The sequence below is a fragment of the Cebus imitator genome, unplaced genomic scaffold (assembly GCF_001604975.1).
Source record: "Cebus imitator isolate Cc_AM_T3 unplaced genomic scaffold, Cebus_imitator-1.0 Scaffold242, whole genome shotgun sequence".
NCBI classification, from domain to species: domain Eukaryota; kingdom Metazoa; phylum Chordata; class Mammalia; order Primates; family Cebidae; genus Cebus; species Cebus imitator.
The window spans coordinates 2,021,312-2,044,419 of NW_016107557.1; the positions used below are offsets into that span (position 1 = coordinate 2,021,312).

At 55.9% G+C, this 23,108-nt stretch overlaps 2 protein-coding genes across 2 annotated transcripts in view; both read right to left on the reverse strand.

Moving 5' to 3' along the window:
* Positions 1-23,108, reverse strand: part of PRELID3A (PRELI domain containing 3A) — a 157,929-nt gene that overhangs the window by 62,098 nt on the left and 72,723 nt on the right. The window lies entirely within an intron of this gene.
* Positions 4,648-7,449, reverse strand: LOC108282509 (taste receptor cell protein 1). Its single transcript, XM_017498494.2, has 5 exons — positions 7,404-7,449; positions 7,099-7,229; positions 6,689-6,753; positions 6,258-6,397; positions 4,648-4,874 (listed from the first exon to the last, which is right to left on the reverse strand). Exons 1-5 carry the CDS (start codon positions 7,447-7,449, stop codon positions 4,648-4,650), a joined length of 609 nt encoding a protein of 202 aa, XP_017353983.1.

Below are 23,108 nucleotides of genomic sequence, written 5' to 3' on the forward strand. Positions count from 1 at the left end.
GGCTGCCCCTTCTCCTCTGCTTGGGGGAGGCAGGAGAGGAAGGTCAAGCAGGAGATGTGCTTGCTGTCCCCGAGGCTAGTTGGCAGCAGGGCACACACCTGTGCCTGTCTCACCTTACTGCAGGTGCAATGGAGGCTGAACCCCTTTCCTGGTCTCCTGCAGGTGTGGAATTCAGCCTTCTGGTGGGTGTCAGGGTGGGCTCCAGGCTCTCCTGGCCCTAGGGAACCCTGGGCTCCGTGAGGTCCTGGCCCAGGTGGGATTGTTTCCCACATTGTCACCTCCCCATACTGTCAGCTCCCCAAACATGGGACTGCGTGCTGTGCCCTGGGTGGGACATCGGAAGGAGTTCCACCTTCCAGGTTTAGATCCCAGTAGAGCCTCTGCCATGGGGATGTGGTGGCCGAGATAGATGGGATTGAACCAGCCCTGTCACTTGGGCCTTGGGAGAGTCGTCTGTGCCCTGCTTGCCTTTCCCCAGCAGCCGGAAGGGGTTAATAGCACCTATTTCATCCACACTTGAGTGCTCACTTGTTAGTGGGAACTGAGTCCTGGAGGAGGTGCAGGCAGAGCCACTGAGGCAGCACTGCAGTTCGACCTGGGTCTGAGTGCCAGCTCCTGGCTGTGAGATGCACCTCTCCCTCTGTTTATCCATCTGGAGGATAGGGCTGTGCCATTCTGGGCTCACTGTGACAATTCAGCTAGCCTGGGTGAGTTGGCGGTGGCCTGAGATGGGTTTGAGGTAGGCTGGAAGTGCGTCTTGCGTGTCCCCTTTCCCCCACGGGGAAGACCCACTTAGGGAAGCCTCACATGTCTGTGTGGAGGAACCCGCCTTCCCTGCCCCTCAGCTGTCATCTGTCCCTTCCCAGCCCCCTCTGCTGTCCTGCAGGCTCTGGTGGTGGCCGTCCAGCCTGGTGTCCATCTGGCTGGTCCACTCTTCCAGGCGGACCTCTCTCCTCATGTGGTGCAGTTGCCACTGTGGCACCTCCAGACAGGCCACACTCACCCCAGGGGCTCCCTTCCCTGCTGCGTGCCCCCCATGCCAGGTATGTGCCACCTCCCTAAAGCCCGCTGTGTTTGCCAGCTGGGTTTGAACTCTGTCTCTGTGTAAGGCCTCATGCAAAGCCTGAAACAGCCTGGGTTGCGGAGAGCCAGGAGACCAAAGCCTGAAGAGGGGGCAAGAGTCCTCCAGAGCCCACTTAGCCAGCCTCAGCATCAGGGCTCCGTCCATGCTGGCCCTGGCTCCAGTGAGCCAGTTCTCTCCCGTAATGCCTGCAAGGGCTCCTGTGGCGATGAGGTAGCTGGAGAGAACAAGGCTGCCATCACCCTCCCTCCCTGAGAAGGCCTCATGAGGCACGTTGTAGGCATCTGGGCATTCTGGGGGGCATCTTCCAGGGACCCTCCTGCACCCTGCTTGGTCCTGGCTCTCTAGTCAGAAATTGCGGGTGCTTGGACAGTGGGGTTGACCCAGGGCAGATGCATATGCAAGAGTGGTCTTCAGGGTGCTGGGGTGGGAGGAGGGGCGCTTCAGGGATAGAAAGGAGAAGGCTGTGCATTCCAGAAGTACAGAGGAACCGGCTGCTGGCCACAGTCAACCCCAACGTGGTGACCTTTCTACCCGCCGTCTCTGATGTCTTGGTGCTGCTGACCTCTGTCTTTGGCCATGTAAGCTCATGGTCTGGGCTCTGGGGGTCTCCTCACTGGGTCTGCACACACCTTGCAGGTAGGGGAGCCTTTGGGCCAGGACTTTCCTTGGCTCCCTCTTCCCGGTCGTGGGTTCAAAGACCATTCCCGGGTTCCACCACCGCCGCGTCTCAGTGGTGTCCTGATGGGCTCAGGGGCTGCTGGGACTTTCCAGCTTAAGGCCCTTTCCTACCCTGGTGTTCCCCGGGGGTGGCCAAACCTGCCCCTCCACAACCCCACCCCCAGGCCACTGAGGGGCTACAGGGGCGGCCACAGTCTCTGTCGTGGGAGCCTGCCTTGTCTCAGGCCAGAAAATGAGCCACAGGGACCTGGCTGCAGCATAGTGAATCAGAGCTGCTGGGTGTGGGGGGCCGGGGAGAGGGGTGGGCCTTGCCCTCAGCAGCCCCCATTTTCACTCTGACTCCTTCTTCTTCTCACTCTTCCTCCTCCTGTGGGCTCTACCTGGGGCCCTCCCAGCTCCTCACACCAGATGACTATCTAACTGTTTAGAAATCACAATCAGCGTTTCTCTTAGGATTGGCAGTCCCTCCAGTTCTACTGGGCCAGACCAGGTGGGCATAGGGTGCCCCTGCCCCAGCCCTTTTCGGGCGGGCTTCTGACCCCTTCCTGTTCGCTCTGCGGCTGAGTTCCTGCCCCAGGGAGGGAAACTTAGCCCAGCTCTGTGGGGATGGAGGTGCCCTGTGAGCACCATGGGAGGGCTGCTGAGCTGCGGAGTCTTGCTGTCTGAGGCCCGCCGTGATGGGCCACCCCAGGGCCGGCCTGAGCAGCCCACCTCCGAGGGCTCTGTGATGGGAATGTACAGGATCAGACCTTGCCCTTTCCTCCTGGCTGGCTCTGCCCTAGCCCCCGGTGCCCCGTGTGTGAGCACCCAGCTCACTCTCATTCCTCCCTCTCCAAAGCGTGGTCCCTGGCAGCAGACAACGGACCCCCCAGCTGCGCCTGAGTCCTCTGTGTGGTCTAGCTGTGTGTGCTGAGGAGGCTCTTGGCCACCATTTCCCCCTCTGTAAACGAGCCGGATACCTGTGGCATGGAGGCCGGGCCCCGAGCACTGGAGCAGGGCCCTGAGTGAGCGCGGACGGGGAAGCAGGGGTGTCCTCTGCTTTATGCACCTTGGGGATGGCAGCAGCCTCCCTGTGTGGGTTGACAAGGCACGGCTTCCCCATCCCGCCTCTGTCCCAGCCCTGCAGGCTCAGTCCTTGGGGGCTTAGGAGGGAAGAAGTCCTGGCTGTGTGACCTCGGACTGGTGCCTGGCCCTCGCTGGCCGAGTTCCCGGGAAAGGCAGCAGTGTTGGAACTCCGGATTCATTCCTCAGGGTTGAGGCGCTGTCTGGAAGCCATGGGGCAAGGTGAAGGACGGGAGAGCAGAGGTTTGGAGTTGCGGTTTCAGCAGAGGGAGCAGCAGCGTGAGGGGCCGCCTGTGTGTAGAGGAAAGGGAGTGAGGCCAGGAGTGAGGACTGAGTCTGGGTGCCCCCGGGATGGCGCTGCCTCTCCTCCCACATCCACCTGGCCCGGGATCGGGAGAAGAAAGGCCAAGAGACAGAGGAAAGACTGAGTTGGGGCCACACATGTCCTTCCCGGACCTGGCATGCCACTGTCTGGCCCTCATGCGGTGGAAGTTGGGGAAAGGAGATTCCCTCCCACCCTCTGTGCCCTGCCCCGGGTCTCCTGGCCTCCTGTGGTCCTAAGTTCAGTCTCTGTTAGCTCCCAACATCATTTCTAGGGTTGGTGGGAGGCAGCTGGGAATGGGCTAGGGTAGGTGGCGTGGGCTTGGGGGAGTCTGCTCAGCCTCCTGGGCCACCGCCCACAATAGCAGGAGCTTTTCTGGCACACTGACTGCACCACTCCCGCACTGCCAGCATCGGCCCCCCAGGAGTGTTTGCAGGAGGCCTTGGCATCGGGGGCGGCAGACCCCACCCAGAAGAAACACCTGGCAGGGCTTGCGGAGAAGGGCCCTCCACTTACCTGTCTGGAGAGCGTCTGTACTGCCCTGTGTGCTTCTACGCCCCAGGCTGGACACCCCGAGGCACACCCTCCACTTTAGCACCTTGACAAGAAGGGCGGGGACATTGGGATCAGGCCCAGCCCTCTGGCCCCACACCCTACCGCCCCAGCTGGAGGGTGAGGAGAGACTGGGCTTGGGTGTGGGAATCAGGGGTGTAAAGGGGCCTGCTCACCCCTCAGCTTGGCTCAGAGGGTCGAGGGGTCAACGGCTCAGCCTGCCCCTTAAGGAAGGAGCCCGGGCCCAGCCACACTCACCAGGACAAGGGCAAGTGTAAGGAGCAGGAGGCCCAGGATCAGGAGAGCCACGGCATAGCCAGGAAGCAAGTGTCCAGCAGTCGAGGCTGCGGGGCTAGGGGTGCCTGCAGCAGAGCAAGAAGGCCATGGCCAGGCGGGGCCCTGCCTCCCAGGCTTCTGAGAAGGCAGAGTCTGGACCCAGAAGGTGCTGCGGGACCAGACAGCTGGGGCTAGGGGCAGCTTGGAGGGCTCCATGAGGAGGGGAGGCAGGCTTCAGATCAGGGCATTCGGAGGCAGCGAGTCCGAGGGAGGAGGCCGATGGACAGAGGTAGGGGGCCTGCAGAGGGAAGGAGGTACTGACCAAAGTCTGGAATGACCATCTCTGCCAAGAGGCCCTCTGCCTCCCACAGGGTGTGCAGACCCTGGCGCACGTGGTCCCACACGAGGGCCTGGGCTGGTGCCTCCCTGAAGAAGGTGGCTCCCATTCTGGCAGTCAGTGGGTCCAGCCTGGTGGGTGGGTCATTGCAGACTTCAGGGTCCTGGACAGCCTGGGGGGCTAGGGGAGGTCATCTCTTCCAGCCTCCTGCCCTCCACCCCAGAACCCAGGTCTGAGCTCTGGGTCACCCAGGGCCACCTCAGACCCACCGGAACTCCTCCACCACCACTTGGTCAAAGTTCTGCAGAGGTCTGAGGACGAGGGTCAGCTGGGGGGTCAGGAGAGGATGAAGAGGGTCACAGCTGTACTAAAGCCTTGTGCAGTCATCCCCATCCCCCCGGGGCCTCTTCCCCAGCCCCCTTCATCCCAGCACTTCACCCATCTGCTCAGCTGCCCCTGAAGTGCCCAGAACTCAGGGCTGGCTCTGTCCTCCAAGGCCTTGGTGTGGGGCTGGCCCAGGATCTGCAGCCACACTTCAGACAGCACCAGCTCTGCCTTCTCCCCTAGAACCACAGGGGTGGAGGCGGCATCAGCCTGTGCCCCTCTGCTGGAAGCCCTGCCGTGGGACCCACACCCAAGCGTTCGTGTTCCGTCCAGGGGCCAGCTGCGGTTGATCTAAGGGCCACACTCCTTGCTGCCTGTTTTTGTGTGGCCCATGAGCTAAGAATGGCTTTCACATGTTTAAATGGTTGAAAACATGGAAAGTAGAATAATATTTTGTGACACATGAGAAGTACGTGATATGCAAACTTCCAGGTCTGTAAAAGAAGATTTTCAGGAATGTGGCTGTGCTCATTTGCTGACATGTTACCTGGGGCTGCTTTCTTGCTTCAGGGCAGGGTGTGAGTAGGTGGTGACGGACACCCACTGGCCTGCAGAGCCTGACAGAGCTCCCATCTGGCCCTCTACAGAAACGTTTGCTGCCTCCTGCACTAATCCATCCAGTGGAATACACTGCTCACCCCGAGACCTGATGCTAGGAGGAAATGTTGCTGATAATTTAACATTTGCTGTTTTTATGTTTTGTTTTGTCCCTGCTCTGGTGGGAGACATGTAAGAAATTTCACTCCCAGGGAGGAGGTCACGGTGCTTATGGCCAAAGCCCTCTTGACGAGGACATGTGGGGAGCTCTACCATCTGCTAAGAGGGTTGTGATGGGCGCTCTGTGTTGGGGAGTGAAGAGAGAACGCTGCCAGTCCGCTGGGAGCTGGCTCCCTGGGGAGCAGAAGAGATGGTGGTTAGGGCCTGCAGAGGTGGAGGCCCAAACTAGTCTGGTCTCTGGAGCTGCTGGCGTGGAGAATAGCTGTGTAGGAGTGGGTGCAAGGGCAGAGCCCGAAGGGGGCACCCCTGACTGCACCCCAGAAGGCTGCGGGGTGGGGGGACCGCACTGTAGGAGGACGAGCACCGTCTGTGGCTGAGGGGTCCTTGGAGAGCAGCCCAGGGCTGTGTGTAGCTGGAGACACTGTCCGGACACAGCACTCTCCTGATGTGATGTGGAGCGGTTTTCTCTGTTTGGACGGCACAAGCTTGCAGAAGTTGTCCCATCAGGAGGCCCCAAGAAGAGATATGGCTTCCCGTATCCCCAGCACTGGGACAGAGTTGAGTGCCTTGGCCCCTGACTCGGTGGGACAGATCTTGTCACGCATGTGAGGACTCATTGAGGTCCTGGGCAATCGGAGGTGGCTGGACCCCCTCGTCCCGCTGATCCTGGCTGCCTCTTGCCTCTAACTAGCTCCTTGCTAAAGCTCTATGCCCTCTTCCTCTCTGTAACCCCAACACATGAGCAAGTATTGTCTGAAGGAAATTCTGCCCATTCTCTAGAAGGGGAACAGTGAGGGAAGAGCCTGCTGGCCCAAAGACACACAGGGGTCGCAGCCCCGACTCACCATTGGCCACGATGCTGGATTTCTGGAGAATGGGGTCTCTTATGTTTTGGGCCAAGTAATTAGCCAGGCCTTGGAGGTGGGTAGGGACGGGGGTCTGGAACTTGTATTCGATATACACGCCCACCCACTGGTCCGCATTGCTGGAGAAGCACAACGGGAGAGTGCGGGGTCACAAGCTCTTTCCCGTACTTTTCTAGTAGCAGGTAGAGTGTCCCCACCGTGCACCCCTCCAGCGTTCGGGCTCCCTGCCTGGTAGGCAGAGCCAGCTTACACGGCCAAGCTGCAGCTGCCTGGGACAAAGTCCTTTCCCAGGTAGTCCAAACCTACATCCCTACATCCTGGTTCTGGGACAGAGCTGCCTCCATATGCCCCAGGGCAGCCCCCAAGAGAGCAGCAGGGCTGGCTGGGGATGGGAGGGCGATCTCACACACCTGAAGAGGAGCAGGGGCCTCTCCTGGGGACTCGCCTTGTAGAATCCTGACACCACTGGCGTGACCTGTGGGGAAGCCTGGAGGTCGGGGCAGGCCCGGGAGCCGTCTCTCCTGAGACACAGTGTGGGGAGGGGACCAGGTGAGGCAGGAGGCAGGACCTGGGAGGGAGCACACCCTGAAACACGTGTCCTGGGTGGGGGCATCTGTTTACAGAGCCTGGCTGTGTTCCCACTCAGACAGAGTCACTTCCTCCTTCAGACCACCCTCTCCCCCAGGGCAGGGCATGGCACAGTGCCCTCCACGCCTGCCTTCCCCCACAGTGCCACAGCTGGGTGCTGCCTGCATGCTGGGAGGTCTGCTTCCATAGTGAGCGTTTTGGGGCCCAGAAGGGGTAGAACAGGCCACCTCACCTGTTGGAGGATCTGACCTTCCAGCAGGACAAAGGGGATAGAGCCACATACGAGGAGCTGCGGCAGGAAGGGCTTCATGGCTGTGAAGCGGATACTGATGGTCTCCCGGGCCAGGGTGATCAGGTCAGCCCCTGTAGAGCCGTGGGTGGGAGTTCTGGAGGCGCCAGGACCCTCCTCACCCCCTGCACCGCCAGCTGCTTCAGGGTCAGGGCAGAAGCTGAATCCCTCTAGGGAGTCTACCCAGTCCCACCCCGGCCCTGGGCAGGTGAAAAGGCACTTCGGTAGGGGCTGGGGATGGGACTCACCATCAGAGGTGAGGCTGTTCTCAGCCAGTGACAGCTTCCCCAGCATCTGCCCTGAGCTCTTCACTTTGCGATACAAAGCCCAGAGGACTTCACAGGGAGAAGGGCCTGGGGCATGGCCCCCAAATACAAGGGAGGCATTCACGGCTACAGAGCCGGGCCTGTGGGGGCAGAGCCACATCCTCAGCCAGGGCCAGTGGGGGCATGATGGGTCATGTGCGCCCAGTGGGGGCCTGGGAGCTGGGCAGAGTTGGCATCCCAAGGGAGCAAAGTCCACAGGGGAAGCCATGGGCCACGCAGAGAAAAGCCTCCCTGTGTGACTCCAGGCAGGTCGCCCCACCCCTCTGGGCCTTGGCTGGCTCCTTGGTACAAGGGGACTAATGATCCCTTTTCCAGCCACTCAATGAAACTGAGTTCCCTTGAACACCCCAGCAAGCTGGCTGTCATGGGAATACCATGAATCCCGTCCAGGGAAAGCCCAGGGCAGGTTACCCAGCCAGGCAGCAGCTGGCTGTGAGCTCTCAGGACGCTAATCTGGGTCACACTGCGAAAAAGAACTTTGGTTACATCACAAGGAGCTCTGGAGAGACGGAGGTGAGAGGCCTGAAGAATCTCTGAAAGCCAGTGGGAGATGGACTAATTGCCCATGTCCTGAGGAGGTAGCCTGGCCTCAGCAGGGCACTGAAGAAGCTTTTGGGGAGACGCCAGGAAACAAGAGTCCAGAATAACTTTTGTCCTTCCTGTGAGCACTTATGTGCTGTGCGTCTTGAAGTTGGGGAGAGAAAACTTCTCTTCTGGCCCAGGACAGGGACGTCATAGAAGAAAGCTTCAGTTTTTAAAAGGGAAAACTGTCTGAGCAGCTCTGGAGTATGGCCTGGACAGAGAGTGAGCTTCCTGTCCCTGGATGCATTCGAGCCTTTAAACTACTTGCAGGATTCAAAGTTCACACAGCTCACAACTCAAGTGGGTCTGCAGTGATTCGGACCTTTTCAGCCTTCCTCATGCCATTGCAGGGCTCCTCTCCAATGTCTCCCCCAGCATCCTCTTCCCCCAGAGGCTCAGAGTCGAGGGCCCAGCCCAAGGGATTTGTATTCCTTTGCATATCATTTACATGCCTGCTGCCATTGTTGTCCCTGCCTTCCCCACTGCACTCCGACAATGCCGGGCATTCCTGCTCAAATCCTGCAGCTGGAATCAGGGCTCAGGGTAGGTCAAGGGCATCTGAGGTCGTACAGCACAGCCAGTGGCAGAATCAGAAGTGGGCCTCCTCCCTGCCTGTCCATGGCTCGTCTTGCCTGTCCCCTGGGATGCTCCTGATCAGGAGGTGGAAGGGGCAGGGCTAGGCACCTGGGACAGTGCCCTCGTGGCTGAGAAGGGTCAGAGCAGCTGGTGGGTGAGGGGTGGGCCCTGACAGCCACGTGCACTCACCTGAAGACCAGGACACCGATGCGCTGGAAGCTGGGGAAGGCCTCCTGGTAGAGGGACTGGAGCTGAGAACAGGCAGAGGCATGGAAGGCCGGCACGTGCCATCAACTGCCACCTTCCCTCCTACCCTATCCCGCCCCCACACTGCACCCCACCGCCTACCCTCGTCCACCCTCAATCCTTTCTTCGTGGCCCCTCACGGACCACCTGGAATTCCCTGGCCCTGCCCAAGCTGCTCCTCACACAGCAGCCAGAGATACCCTGCCAATCACCCTCTGCTGAAAGTCTCAAGGTCTGTCTGGGCGCCGAGGCTCATGCCTGGAATCCCAGCACTCTGGGAAGCTGAGGCAGGAAGATTGCTGAGCCCAGGAGTTCAAGGCCAGCCTGGACAACATGGTAAAACCCCTTTTCTACCAAGAATACAAAAATTAGCCGGGCATGGTGGTGTGTGCTTATAATCCCAGCTACTCAGGAAGCCAAGGGGGGAGGATGGTTTGAGCCCAGGAGACAGAGGCTGCAGCTAACACCCAGCCTTCCTAGGTTTTTCTCTCTCTGCTGTTTTCTTGACAATTGCTCTCCAATGCAGTCATTCTCAGCTCTCCAATGCCGTCATTGGACAGCTGCCACGCTGGTCTGCCATCCAGACCTCTCACCTGGACTACTGCCCTGCTCCTAACAGGCCTCCCCCTCTCCCTCTCCCACCCCTGTTCCAAATCCTTCTCCTTCCAGCCCCTCTCCCCTGTGTCCCTCCGCCTCTGCTGCCTCCGACCACCTATTCACCTCAGGGTCCTCACAGGTGCTGTTCTCTGCCTAGAAAGCCCCTCTGTGTTTCATCTGGCCACCTTCTGTGTTCCAGTTTAAATTTCTAGTTCTCAGAGAGGTGTTGTCTGGGCAGCCCCTCTCCCCAGCAGCCCCTTCTTGCTATCTATCCTGTCTGCACTTCCCCTTTCCATAGCATATCTCAACTACAGTGACATCTGGATTTGTTTGATCACTCATTGTAGGGCTGTCCCCTCCTCCAGACTGCGGGCTCCCTGAGGGCAGGGGCCTTGCTTGCTTTTGCTTACCAGCGTGCTCCTGGCACTTAGCACCATAACTGCTATAGTAGGTGCTCAGTTAGTGGTAGGAAGAAATGAGTTGAATAAATGAGGGAATGAACCAATAAACTAATGGAGAGAGCCTCAGAGTTCCCCCTGGATGACAGGCAAGAAATGGCACTTGCTGGCTAGTGCACTCATGGTTCCAGAATCGAGGTGGAAGTGGCTTTGGTTGGAACTGCAGGAACTCTGCCTCACTTTGCCTCACTGGTCACCTGCGGGCCAGAGGAGGGGCCCTCACCTGGTGGCTGATGCTTTTGTGCAGCAGCTGGTGCTTCTGGGAGGCAGGGTTCAAGAGCGCAGCTGAGAAGTCTTCATTGGTGATTGCAAAGGTCACGGAGCGGGTCACGTGACTGGGTCTTGGGGCGGAGGAGACTGAGTCCTGCCATGAGAAGGTCTGGCTGTGGTGAGGCAGGGCAGAAGACTGGATGAGGTCAGCACCCCCAGGGACCCCTAGGGAGCCAGGGCTGGGCAGGGCAGAGGGAAGGCTGGAGGAACATCTGAGAGGGAGGGTAGCTGTGGGGGCTGGGCTGGCAGGGACCCCTGGCCCAGGCTGGATTGTCCTCTGCAGAGTGGCTGGCTCTGTGACTGTCGGGAGTGGTGGGGTGGGTGGGAGGCTGGAGGTATCAGTGGGAGAATCTGTGCTTGTGCGTGGGAACACAGACACAGAAGGATCTACAGAGGTCTCAGCTCTGGTACTTACAGGGGAAAACGGGGCCAGGACTAGGGATAGGGAGGCAGTTGATGACTGAAATGGCAGTTGTGGTGGGGACAGTGACAGTGACAAAGATGGAACAGTGGGTAGTGGGGATGAGGGTGGGGCCAACACAGGTGAGAGGCATGGAGAGGACAGTGATGACTGTGAAGGCGGTGCTGCTAGGCTGATGGCAATGTCAAAGAAACGCTGGGCTCCGGGCCCTGGCTGGAAACCACAGCCTCTCCATGTGACCCTGAGCCCCCTGTGAGGACTGGGGAGGTCACGGCCAATGCTGACCACCCTGGAGCTACAGGGGTAAGAGGCTCTGTGACTGCCATCGTGTTAACGATTGACGCAAACACAAGTGGGCCAGGGGGTTCTGAGGACATAGCCTCCCCCGAGGCCCCTGGAACCAATGTCAGCGATGGGGAGGCTTCCGGGCCAAAGCTGCTGGCCCCTGATGGCATCCAGCCACGGGGACTGAAGGTGTGCCTGCTGATGAGCCAGGGCAGCTGCGGTGGGGATCCAGATATGGGTGCAGGAGTGGTAGGGGCAGAGGATGTTCCAGCTGGCTGCTGGGTTGGCCTAGGGGTGCCAGGTGTCCTCAGGGTTGCAGGGGCAGGAGTATGGGTTGTCACAGACAACCCAGGGGCCCCACTGGACTTTTGCCCAGACCTGCGGTGCTTTGGGCCAGGAGAAGCTGGTGGTAGGAATGTGGCAGCAATCTCTGGAGATCCAGGGACCACCATCTCCTCTGCAGGTCCAGCCGCAGGTCCAGCCACTGAGGATGCTGGCTGGGACTCGGTGGTTCTGTGGACTGTAGGCCAGGCTGGTACTGAAGGGGCTGGTCCAGATGGGGCCCTGCCTGAGACCCAGCACTTCCTGAAGGGACTGGTTGATCCGAGGGGGCATCCGAAGACAAGGCAGCAGGGGCTTCCTGGTCCCCAGTCACTTTGGGAGAGAGGGCTTTTGCCCTTGTGCTGGGAGCCTCCTCTTTCCTCTCCACTGAGAGAGGCTCCATCAGCCATGGCTGGCAGGAGGTTCAGTGACAGGAGTGTCTTCTCACTGCTGCCTTCCAAAGCAGATGTGCCAGGGGCTGAGGGGGGCCAGCCGGGGTCTTTGTCAGTAGAAGGAAGGATCAGAGCGGAGGCTGAGACCATCCAGAGAGCTGCCAACAGGAGACGCCAGTTCTGCCTGGCACCAAGGGAGCTGGGGGTGGGACTGCCCACAGCCTCTCAGATGCCACACACTCCCTGCTGCCTCCCTCGTTTCGGGGGGGCGTGCAGAGATCCAAACCCTGGCCCAGCTCTGGCCCCAAACCACTGAGCTACCCCAGGTAAGCGCACTGATCCTAACCCACCAGAGCTGAGGGAAGCAGGAGGGAACCTGACACTCCTCAAGGACCCTCTGTGCCTCCCACCCCAACTCCACCCCATTGCAGGGCCTTCCCCCAGGGCCTCAAGAGCTCCCCAGGGGGATGCTGTCTCCAGGCTGGGGCCCTGGACTGTTCTGTTCCAATGACACGTGAGGTCCAGGCCAGCCTGAGGGTGCTGGGACATGCTGCCCAGTCTTCAGCATAAATAAGGCTATTGCCTTAGCACATCCTCAGAGCACAGAAGGCTGAAGGCCGGACCTAAAGGTATGTTGGGGGAGGGTGGGGAGCATCTCTGAAAGCCTTGGGGGCTAATTCAACACCTACCTACAAGGGTACACTGAGACCCATGCAGGATCTGCTCTGTGCCAGGCTCCCCACAGCTGGTCACGCTGAGTGCCATCTGGGAGCTCCAAGCCTGGGGGACTGAGGAGTGGACCCTGGCCCCATCTTGGTATCCCCCATGCTGTTCAAGTGAAACCCACATGAGGACAACGAAGGCCAGCCCAGATGTGGAAATTCATTGAGAAGGAGGACCCGTGGCCCAGCCCCAGCCACCCCACCCCACTCCCTTACCAGCCAGCAGAATCCCAGCAGCCGGAAGACACTGCACGCCCATGCTGAAGGCACTCTAGGCAACTGAGGCTTCGGAAGCAGGTGGCAAACACAGAGACACCCTCTCGAATTTCCCTGCAGGAAAGGACTCATGTTGCCCAGCCTTTCCCACATTTCCACCCCTTCGGCTGGGGTGCACACCTGGCTGCCCTAACTCGCCAGGCGGCCTCCAGCAAAGCCTCTGCGGCTGCAGTCTTGAATAGGGACGGCATGAGCCTGCCTCCTAGCCTGGGTGGTGATGGGCCTGAAAACACATTGAGAAGGAGTTCAGAGTCCTGTTCAGTCTTCCCATGGAGGTGGCGGCCGTGCCGGTGATGGGGCGTGAGTGTGGGCTTGGATGTGGTGTGGAGCAACTGTGGTGAGTGCAGTCATGAGAATGGTGGCTGCGGGGATGCTGGAGGTGCTGATTGTGGCCGTGGTGGGAGCTCTGTCTGTGTCCAGCTGGTGTGGAGCTCACTGGGAGGCGTTGGTATTAACAGCCATGCCCCATCCCCTGGCCAGCTCCTGTCCCATTCCATCAGGCTGTATGGGGTTTTGGAGGGGGGCGGATCAGAAGAGAACAGTCCCCCTCCCCCAGCGCTTATCCCATGTGGAATCCTGATCAGAGCTCCGGACAGGCAGGGTGTGTGTGGAGGTGGGTGCCCCTGGGTAGAGCGGTCCTTCCCAGGTTCCCTGCACGTTCCCCTCATGCTCCTGGTTCTCCCCAGCCTCTGACACAGAAGGGCCATGTCAACCCTAAGGGGCTCAGAGAGCTGCCAGGGGACAGGCAGGGCGGGAGGCTGGCGCCTTGTGGGATAGCTCAGGCCTCAGACCTAGCCCCTACCTCACCTGCTGAGGTCCTGGGGAGTTTCCAAAACCTCTCCCACCAGGCTCCTGGCATCTGTGTGGCCCTGCCATAATTTGTCCCAGGTCACCAGAACCTCCTCTGGTGGGAAGATAATGGCTGAAACTCTTCAGTAGGAAATCAGACCTGGAGAGGGTCTCGGCCAGACTCCTGTCCTCCCCGAAGCCTCCTGGCCCCACCCAGCTCCTTCTACCTGGATATCCCTTTCCCCAGCTGTCTTCCCTCCCAGTTGGAGATATTTTCCAAGGAAGGAAAAGCAATCCTCCATGACCCACCCACCTCCGCAAGGCCTGTAGCCCCGGCCGCACACGCCTCCCAGCGCAGCCCTTCTTCCTCCCGGTTCACCACAACTCATCTGTTTGGAAAGCTGGCATCCTCTGCTGCTTCCTGGCTCCTCGGGAGAAGCTGTGAAGGGGCCAGCCTGGCCAGGTGGGGGTGGGGATTGATGGCTTCCCAAGGGCAGGGAGGGAGGCTTAGCTTTTGGCAACTTCTACCTTGAGTCCTGGTTTCACTGGCCCCTGTTTTCCCACAAGCCCTTCCACGGCCACCCATCTCATGGGCCGTGACCCCATCTCCCCACCAGCCAACCCACTCTTGCACCCCCAATCTTCCTCCCTTGCCTGTGCCCCCATGATGCCCAGGTCTCACCTGGTGGACCTGGTACTGCTGAGAAGCCTCTGTGTGTGAGGTCGCTGGTGTCCCACAGAGGAGGGGTGAAAGCAGCATCAGGCCCAACCCCTGCTGGGCCTGGCAGGGCCACCCCCTTTTCTGGCACACTCAGGGCCAGGAAGATCTGGTCCCTGTTGGCCCTGCCCACACTCTAGGACACTGGATCCTCATCTCCTGTCCCCTCCAGATCAGGCTAGCTGGAGCCAAAGCTGGGGGGCAGGGCCCCGGCATTGCTGGGCCTCTGCTAGAGATTCTCTGGGTGCTGAGGCCTGCCTGGCAACAATGGGAAAAGCAGCAGCTACCTGGGACATGGTAAGAGATAAGGGACAGAAACACACCTGAAGGCCATTCCATGCCATCAGGCAGAGGGCCCAGGCTCCAGCAGTGGGGAGTGCTCAGAAAGCCAGGCACAGGCTCCCTCTCCTCCCCTGACGATGGACAATTTTAGAGAAAATTCAATCAAGAACTGGAGATCAGGGCTCTGTGAGGGCCAGGGTCAGGGTTCCATCTATGTCTAAGATCAGGGCTCAGAGATTGGCCAGGACCAGGGCGGAGTCTGTGACAAGTGTCAGGACTCAGTGTGGGGTCAGGGGTAGGCAAGTCTGGCATTTGACTGTGTGCCAGGCTAGGCCTGGGCTGTCTCTCACACTGTTCTTCCCCTGCCCGAGCCTCTCACCAGAGGCCAGCCCAGGACCTGAACTAACCCATCCTGATACTGAAATAAATTCAGTGGGAATTCTGGCCTCACATGAATAAATATTTCAACAATAATACTTTTAAAACACCCGTAGTGTCCAGGACAGAAAGGAGGTCAGGTGATGTTCCTCTTGTCATGTGCCAGCTTCAGCCCCCTCTGCCAGGACCTCCCTGGCCCTTCAGCCCAGCGTTCCCCTCCTCCTCTGAGCTCCTGAGCCTTGCCAGGCCTGCAGTCCAGCTGCAGTTACACCTGCTGTTCCATGGTAGAGTTCTGCCCCTCTCCACACCCTCCATGCGCCTCCCTGCACAGAGGGGACCCTTCTTCACTGACAGTCCAGGGTTGTGGCTTCCTATCTGCTCCATCCCACTTGGCTCCCTGGGGCAGAAAGAGGAGTCTGCACTGGGGGTCATCCTGTGTCCCTCCTCCAGGGCCAGAGGAGGGGGTATGTGGAGCCCCAAAGGGTCCTGGAGTGTGGTGGCAGCAGGCAAGGTGGGACCCCAAGGGGAGGAGCAGGACAGAGGCAGGTCACTCAGGGGCTGAGCCAGGAAGACATTTGCCTAGACACTCAGGCAGTGGGGCCAGCGGATGCTGCACTTTGCCTGCGTACCTTGCAGGGCAGGCTTCCCCAGCTGCAGGGATGGGGGCCAAGCTGGCCTGCTCTTTCCTGCCTCTCAGCCCAAGCTCCGGTGGAGGCAGGGCTCATGCCATCTTACTCTCCTTGCGTGGCCCTTGGCAAGTGCCTGCCGGATCCAGACTTTAAACTCCTGTCTGTTATCTTACTCATCAGAGAAGTGCTGTGAAGGTCTGGGACCTCAGGCCCCTTGATCAGGACAGAACGTATGGGCTTACAGGAAAAACAGGGAGGAGAGGGTGAGGGAGCCCCTGGGACCCTGCACATCCTCTGCTAATTCAGAATTCTCCATGTGACATTCAAGGCCTCAGAGCTCCAGTGCCAGCCTGCCTTGCTGACCTCAGGCCTGGGGCTGGGTGGACCAGGGAGTGCTCACAGTCCCATCTCTCCCCCATCCCTCCAGTCACAAGCCAGAGCCCTCCAGTTCCCTCCCTGCCCCAGGGACCCAGCCAAGGCTCCCTGAGGCTGAGGCAGGGGAATTGCTGAAACCCAGAAGTGGAGGCAGGGTTGCAGTGAGCCAAGACTGTGCCACTGCACTCCAGCCTGGGCAAAACCGCGAGACTCCGTCTTAAAAAAACAAAACAAACAATAAAATAAAATAAAATAAAATAAAATAAGGCCGGGCATCGTGGCTCACGCCTGTAATTCCAGTGCTTTGGGAGGCCAAAGTGGGCAGATCAAGAGATCAGGAGTTCGAGACCGGACTGACCAACATGGTAAAACCTAGTCCCTATTAAAAAAATACAGAAATTAGCCAGGCATGTAATCCCAGTAAACTATAGCCAGTAGCTGTAATCCCAGCTACTCAGCAGAGTAAGTCAGGAGAATCACTTGAACCCAGGAGGTGAAGGTTGCAGTGAGCCAAGATTGCACCACTGCACTCCAGCCTGGGCAACATAGTGAGACTGTCTCAAAGAATAAGAATAATAATAAAAGTTAAAAAATAAAGAAACTTTAAAAAGAAATAAAAACAAAAGTAGCCCTAGAGAGTCGACTTTTAGGACAGGATTCCAGAACTCACTCATCAGATGGTAACAGGGCCCCCTGCTGGTGGTGAGTGGGTAGGGCTGCGGTGGGGCGCTGCAGCAGTACCATCGCTAGGACACTCGCCTACTGTGGACTGGGATATGGTACAGGTGGAAGGGCAGGCATTGCTGATGCAGTGGCTCTGGAACAAAGTTCTCCAAATGCAGATTCTCAAACGCTGCCTTAGACTTACTGAATCAGAGACTCTAGGAGTGAGGCCATCAATTTGTGTCTTAGCAAGCCCTCAGCATGATTCTTGTAAATGCTAAAATTTGAGAAACACTGTGCTGGCATTTGAACAGTATGCGGGCAACTGCAGTTATAAGGATTGAGGAATTGCTGACTTATGTTGATTACTTTAGACACCTCGAAGAAAGGGAATGACAGGCTTAAACCTGTTAGCTCAGAGCATGTTGTGGAAGCCAGAAACCCTCTTCTCCTGCCCAGAGCAGAAGAGGCTGAAAATCAGACATGGAATTGAATTATAGGGATGGTGGAACTGCAAAGGATCATCTGTAATGGGCTGCATATGCTAAATTCAGGGCCTCTGATAGAAAAGTACTGAGGCCAGGCACATTGGCTCATGCCTCTAATCCCAACATTATGAGGATGCCAAGGTGTGAGAATGGCTTGAGGCCTGGAGTTGGAGACCAGCCTGGGCGACATAGGGAGACCCTCTCTCTACAAAGTATTTAAAAATCAGTGGGGCGTGGTGATACTTGCCTGGTATTCTGGTTACTCAGGAGGCTGAGGTGGAAGGATTGCATGAGCCCAGGAGACTGAGGCTACAGCAAGCTGTGATCAGGCCACTGCATTCCAGCCTGGGTAATAGAGCAAGACGTAATCTAAAAAAAAAAAAGGGCTTGGCACTGTGGCTGACGTCTTGCTCTATTACCCAGGCTGGAATGCAGTGGCCTGATCACAGCTTGCTGTAGCCTCAGTCTCCTGGGCTCATGCAATCCTTCCACCTCAGCCTCCTGAGTAACCCAGCACTACGGGAGATGGAAGTGGGCAGATCACTTGATCTCAGGAGTTCCAGACCAGACCGAGTAACATGGCAAAACCCCATCGGTACCAAAATTCAAAAAATTAGCCTGGCATGGTGGTGTGTGCCTGTGGTCCCAGCTATTCAAGAGACTGAGGTGGGAGGATCGCTTGAGCCCAGGAGGTTGAGGATGCAACAAACCATGCAGCACTCCAGCCTGGGTAACAGAGTGGCACCTAATCTCAAAAAAAGAAAGAAAGAAAGAAAGAAAGACATGGGCACAGTGGCTCACTTCTATAATCCAGGACTTTTGAAGGCCGACGTAACATGGCAAAACCCCATCTCTATCCAAAATACAAACAATTATCCAGGTGTGGTGGTGTGCACCTGTGGTCCCAGCTATTCAAGAAGCTCAGGTGGGATGATTGCTTGAGCCCAGAAAATTGAGACTGCAATAGGCCATGATCATACTACTATTCTCCAGCCTGGGTAACAGAGCAGGACGTAATCTCAAAAAAATAAAAATAAAAATTAAAGAAAGAAGAAAGAAGAAACAAGGGCTGGGCACAGTGGCTCATGCCTGTAACGGAGCAATTTGGGAGGCCAAGGTGGAAAGATCACTTGAGTCCAGGATTTCGAGACCAGACTGGGCAACATGGCAAAACCCCATCTCCACAAAAAATTCAAAAAATTAGTTAGGTGTGGTGGTGTGCAGCAAGCCGTGATCACATCACTGTATTCCAGCTTGGGTAACCGAGTGAGACCTAATCTAAAAAACAAAAAACACAGCTGGACACAGTGGCTCACGCCTGTAACCCAGCAGTTTGGGAGGTGGAGGTGGGCAGATCACTTGGTTTCAGGAGTACGAGACCAGACTGGGCAACATGGCAAAATCCCATGTCTATCAGAAATGCAAAAAATTAGCCCGGCATGGTGATGTGCATGTGTGGTCCCAGCTATCCAAGAGGCTAAGGTGGAAGGATCACTTGGGTTCAGAAGTTCGAGACCAGACTGGGCAACATGGCAAAACCCCATCTCTACCAAAAATACAAAAAATTACCCATGCATGGTGGTGTGCACCTGTGCTTCGAGCAGTTCAAGAGGCTGAGGTGGGAGGGTCACTTGGGCCCAGGAGGTTGAGGCTGTTATAAGCTGTGATAATGCCATTGCACTCCAGCCTGGATAACAAAGTCGGGCCTAATCTGAAANAAAAAAAAAAAAAAAAAAAAAAAAAAAAAAAGGAAAAGAAAAGATTAAAAAAATGGCTGAGCACAGTGGCTCACACCTGTAACACAGCAATTTGGAAAGTTGAAGTGGACAGGTCACTTGAGTTCAGGAATTAGAGACCAGGTTGGGCGACATGGCAAAACCCCATCTGTGCCAAAAATACAATTAGCCAGATGTGGTGGTGGGCACCTGTGGTCCCAGCTATTCAAGAGGCTGAGGTGGGAGGATTGCTTGAGCCCAGGAGGCTGAGGCTGCAGCAAGCAGTGATCACACCACTGCACTCCAGCCTGGGTAACAGAGCGAGACCTCATCTCATTAAAAAAAGAAAAAAAAGAAAGAAACGGCTGGGCACAGTGGCTCACACCTGTAACAAAGCACTTTGGGAGGCCAGGGTGGGCAGATAAATTGAGTTCAGGAGTTCAAGACCAGACTCGGCAACATGGCAAAACCCAACTCTACCAAGGATAGAAAAAGTCAGGTGTGGGGTTATACAACTGTGGTCCCAGCTATCCAAGAGGCTGAGGTGGGAGGATCGTTTGAACTCAGGAGGGGTAGGCTGCAGCAACCTGTGGTCACGATGATGCACTCCAGCCTGGGTAACAGCGCAAGTTGTAATCTAAAAACGAACAAACAAACAAACAAAGGAATAAGAAGAAAAAATGTCTGGGCAAAGTGGCTCACACGTGTAACCCAACATTTTGGAAGGCCGAGGTGGGCAGATCACTTGAGTTCAGGAGTTCGAGACCAGACTGGGCAACATGGCAAAACCGCATCTCTACCAAAAATACAAAAAATTAGCCAGACATGGTAGTGTGTACCTGTAGTCCCAGCAATTCAAGAGGCTGAGGTGTGAGGCTCGCTTGAGCCCAGGAGGTTGAGGTTGCAGCAAGCCTTGGTCACGCCACTGTAATCCAACCTGGGTAATGGAGCGAGACCTAATCTATACATATATGTATATGTGTGTGTGTGTATATATATATATATATATACATATATATATATATAAAATAATTATTATTTTTTTTAAAAAAAGGGCTGGGCGCCTGTAATGCCAGCACTTTGAGAGGCCGAGGTGTGCAGATCATGAGCTCAGGAGTTGAGACCATCCTGGCCAACGTGGTGAAACCTGGTCTCTACTAAAATACAAAATATTAGCCGGGTGTGGTGATGTGCACCTGTAATCCCAGCTACTTGGGAGATTGAGGCAGGGGAATCACTTGAACCCAGGGGGCAGAGATTGCAGTGAGCCCAGATAGCATCACTGCACTCCAGACTGGGGACAGAGCGAGACTGCATCGCAAAAAAAAAGAAAAAAGAAAAACAAAAGGGCTGGGCAAAGTGGCTCATGCCTGTAACCCAGCACTGCTAAAGTTAGCAGGTCACGGTGGGCAGAATACTTGAGTTCAGGAATTTGAGAACAGACTGGGCAACATAGCAAAACCCCATTTCTCCCAAAAATACAGAAAATTGGCCAGGCGTGGTGGTGTGCACCTGTGGTCCCAGCTACTCAAGAGGCTGAGGTGGGAGAATCGCTTGAGCATGCGAGGTTGCGGCTGCAGCAAGCTGAGGGAGATGTAATCACAAAAAAATTTTTTAAATTAAAAAGAAGAAAATAGTGCTGTGCACAGTGGCTCACGCCTATAATCCAGCAATTTGGGAGGCCGAGGTGGGTAGATCACTTTAGCTCAGGAGTTCGAGACAAGACTGTGAAACGTGGCAAAACCCCATGTCTACCAGAAACACAAAAAGCGAGGCATGGTGGTGTGCACCTGTGGTTTCATCTATTCAAGAGGCTGAGGTGAAACGATGCTTGAGCCCAGGAGTTTGAGGCTGCAGCAAGCTGTGATCATGCCGCTGCACTCTGGGCTGGGTAACAGAGCAAAATCTGATCTAAATAAAATAAAATAAGAAAAAGAACAACAACAACAAAAAGCCACAGGCACAGTGGCTCATGCCTGTAACTCAACACTTTGAAAGGCTGAGGTGGGTAGATCATTTGAGCTCAGGAGTTCGAGACCAGACTGTGAAATGTGGCAAAACCTCACCTCTACCAAAATGCAAAAAATTAACCAGGCATGGTGGTGCACACCTGTGGTTTCAGCTATTCAAGAGGCTGAGGAGGGAGGATCCCTTTAGCTCAAAAGGTTGAGGCTGCAGTAAGCCATGATCCCGCCACTGCAATTTAGCCTGGGTAACAGTGTGAGACCTAATCTAAAAAAAAAAAAAAAAAAAGGAGAAAAAAGTGCTTGGCACAGTTGCTCATGCCTGTAACCCAGCACTATTAACAGCCGAAGTGGCCTAATCAACTGAGTTCGGTAGTTTTAGACCAGACTGGGCAACATGGCAAACACCATGTCTACAAAGAATACAAAACATCAGTAAGGTGTGGTGGTGTGAACCTGTGGTCACAGTCATTGAGAGGCTGGGGTGGGAGGATCACTTCAGCCGAAAGGGTTGAGGCTGCAGCAAGTTTGGTCATGCCACTGCACTCCAGCCTCGGTAACAGAGTGAGACCAAATCTCAAAACAAAAAAGAAAAAAAAGAAGAAAAAAGGGCTGGACACAGTGGCTAACGCGTGTTACCCAGCAATTGGGCAGACCGAAATGGGGAGATCACTAGTGTTTAGGAGTTCGAGACCAGACTACACAACATGGCAAAACCCCATCTCTACAAAAAAATGCAAAAATTAAGCCAGGCGTGATGGTGTGCACCTGTAGTCCAAGCTATTGAACAGGCAGAGGTGAGAGGATCACCTGAGCCCAGGAGGCTGGGGCTGCAGCAAGGTTGTTCACAGCACTGCACTCCAGCCTGGGCAACAGAGGGAGGCCTAATCTAAAAAAAGAAGGAGAAGAAGAAAAAGAAGAAGAAGGAAGAAAGAAGAAGAAGAGGAAGAAGAACAAGACGAAGAAGAAGAAGAGAGAAGAAGAGGAGGAGGAGGAGGAAAAAGGGCTGGGCACTGGCTCAGTGGCTCACACTTGTTACCCAGCTGTTTGGCAGACCGACGGGGGAAGATCACTTGAGTTCAGGAGTTCAAGACCACACTGGGCAACATGGCAAAACCCTGTCACTACCATAAACAAAAAATTAGTGAGGTGTGGTGGTGTGCACCTGTGCTTCAAGATATTTAAGAAGCTGAGGTGGGAGGATCCCTTGAGCCCAGAAGGTAAAGGCTGCAGCAGGCCGTGACCATGCCATTGCCCTCTAGCTGGAGTAACAGAGCGAGATCTAATCGCAAAAACAAAACAAAACAAAAAACAGAAGGAAAAAGTGCAGGGCACAGCAGCTCATGCCTGTAACCCACAACTTTGGAAGGCCTAGGTGGGCAGATCACTTGTGTTCTGCAGTTAGAAGACTTGGCAACATGGCAAAACCACATCTCTACCAAAAATGCAAAACATTAGCGAGGCGTTATGGTGTGCACCTGTGGTCCCAGCTATTCAACAAGCTGAGGTGGGAGTATGGCTTGAGCCCAGGAGGTTGAGGCTGAAGCAAGGCTTGATCACACCACTGCATTCCAGTCTAGGTAGTGGAGGGAGACCTAATCTAAAAACAATAAGAAGAAGACAGGAGAAAAAAAGGCTGGGCATAGTTGCTCACGCCTGTAACCCAGGAATTTGTGAGGCCGATGTGTGCAGATCACTTGAGTTCAGGAGTTCAAGACCAGACTGGGCAACATGGCAAACCCCATTTCTACCAAAAATATAAAAAATTAGCCAGGCGTGGTGGTGTGAACCTGTTGTCTCAGCTAATCAAGAGGCTGAGAGGGGAGGACCTCTTGTGCCCAGGAGGTTGAGGCTGCAGCAAGCTGTAACCACGCCACTGCATTCCAGCTGGGGTAACAGAACAAGACCTAATCTCGAAAAGAAAAAACAAAGTGCAGAAAAAAAAAGGGCTTGGCACAGTGGCTCATGCCTGTAACCCAGCACTTTGGGAGGTCAACGTTAGCAGATCACTTGAGTTCAGAACTTTCAGACCAGATCGGGCTACATGGCTAACACCATGTCTACAAAAAATACAAAACATTAGCCAGGTGTGGTGGTGTGCATCTGTGGTCACAGCTATTGAGAGGCTGAAGTGGGAGGATGGCTTCAGCCAAAAAGGCTGAGGCTGCAGCAAGCTGTAACCATGCCATCGCACTCTAGCCTGGGTAACAGAGACCTAATCTCAAAAGAATAAGATAAAAAAAAAAAAGAAGAGGAGAAAAGGGACTTTGGGAGGCCGAGGTGGGCAGATTTCTTGAGTTAAGGAGTTGGAGACCAGACTGGGCAAGTTGGCAAAATCCTATCTCTACCAAATACAAAAATTACCCAGGCGTGGTGGTGTGCACCTGTGGTCCCAGCTATTCAAGAGGCTGAGGGACCACGCCACCACCATCCAGCCTGGGTAACAGAGCAAGACCTAATCTCAAAAACAAACAAACAAA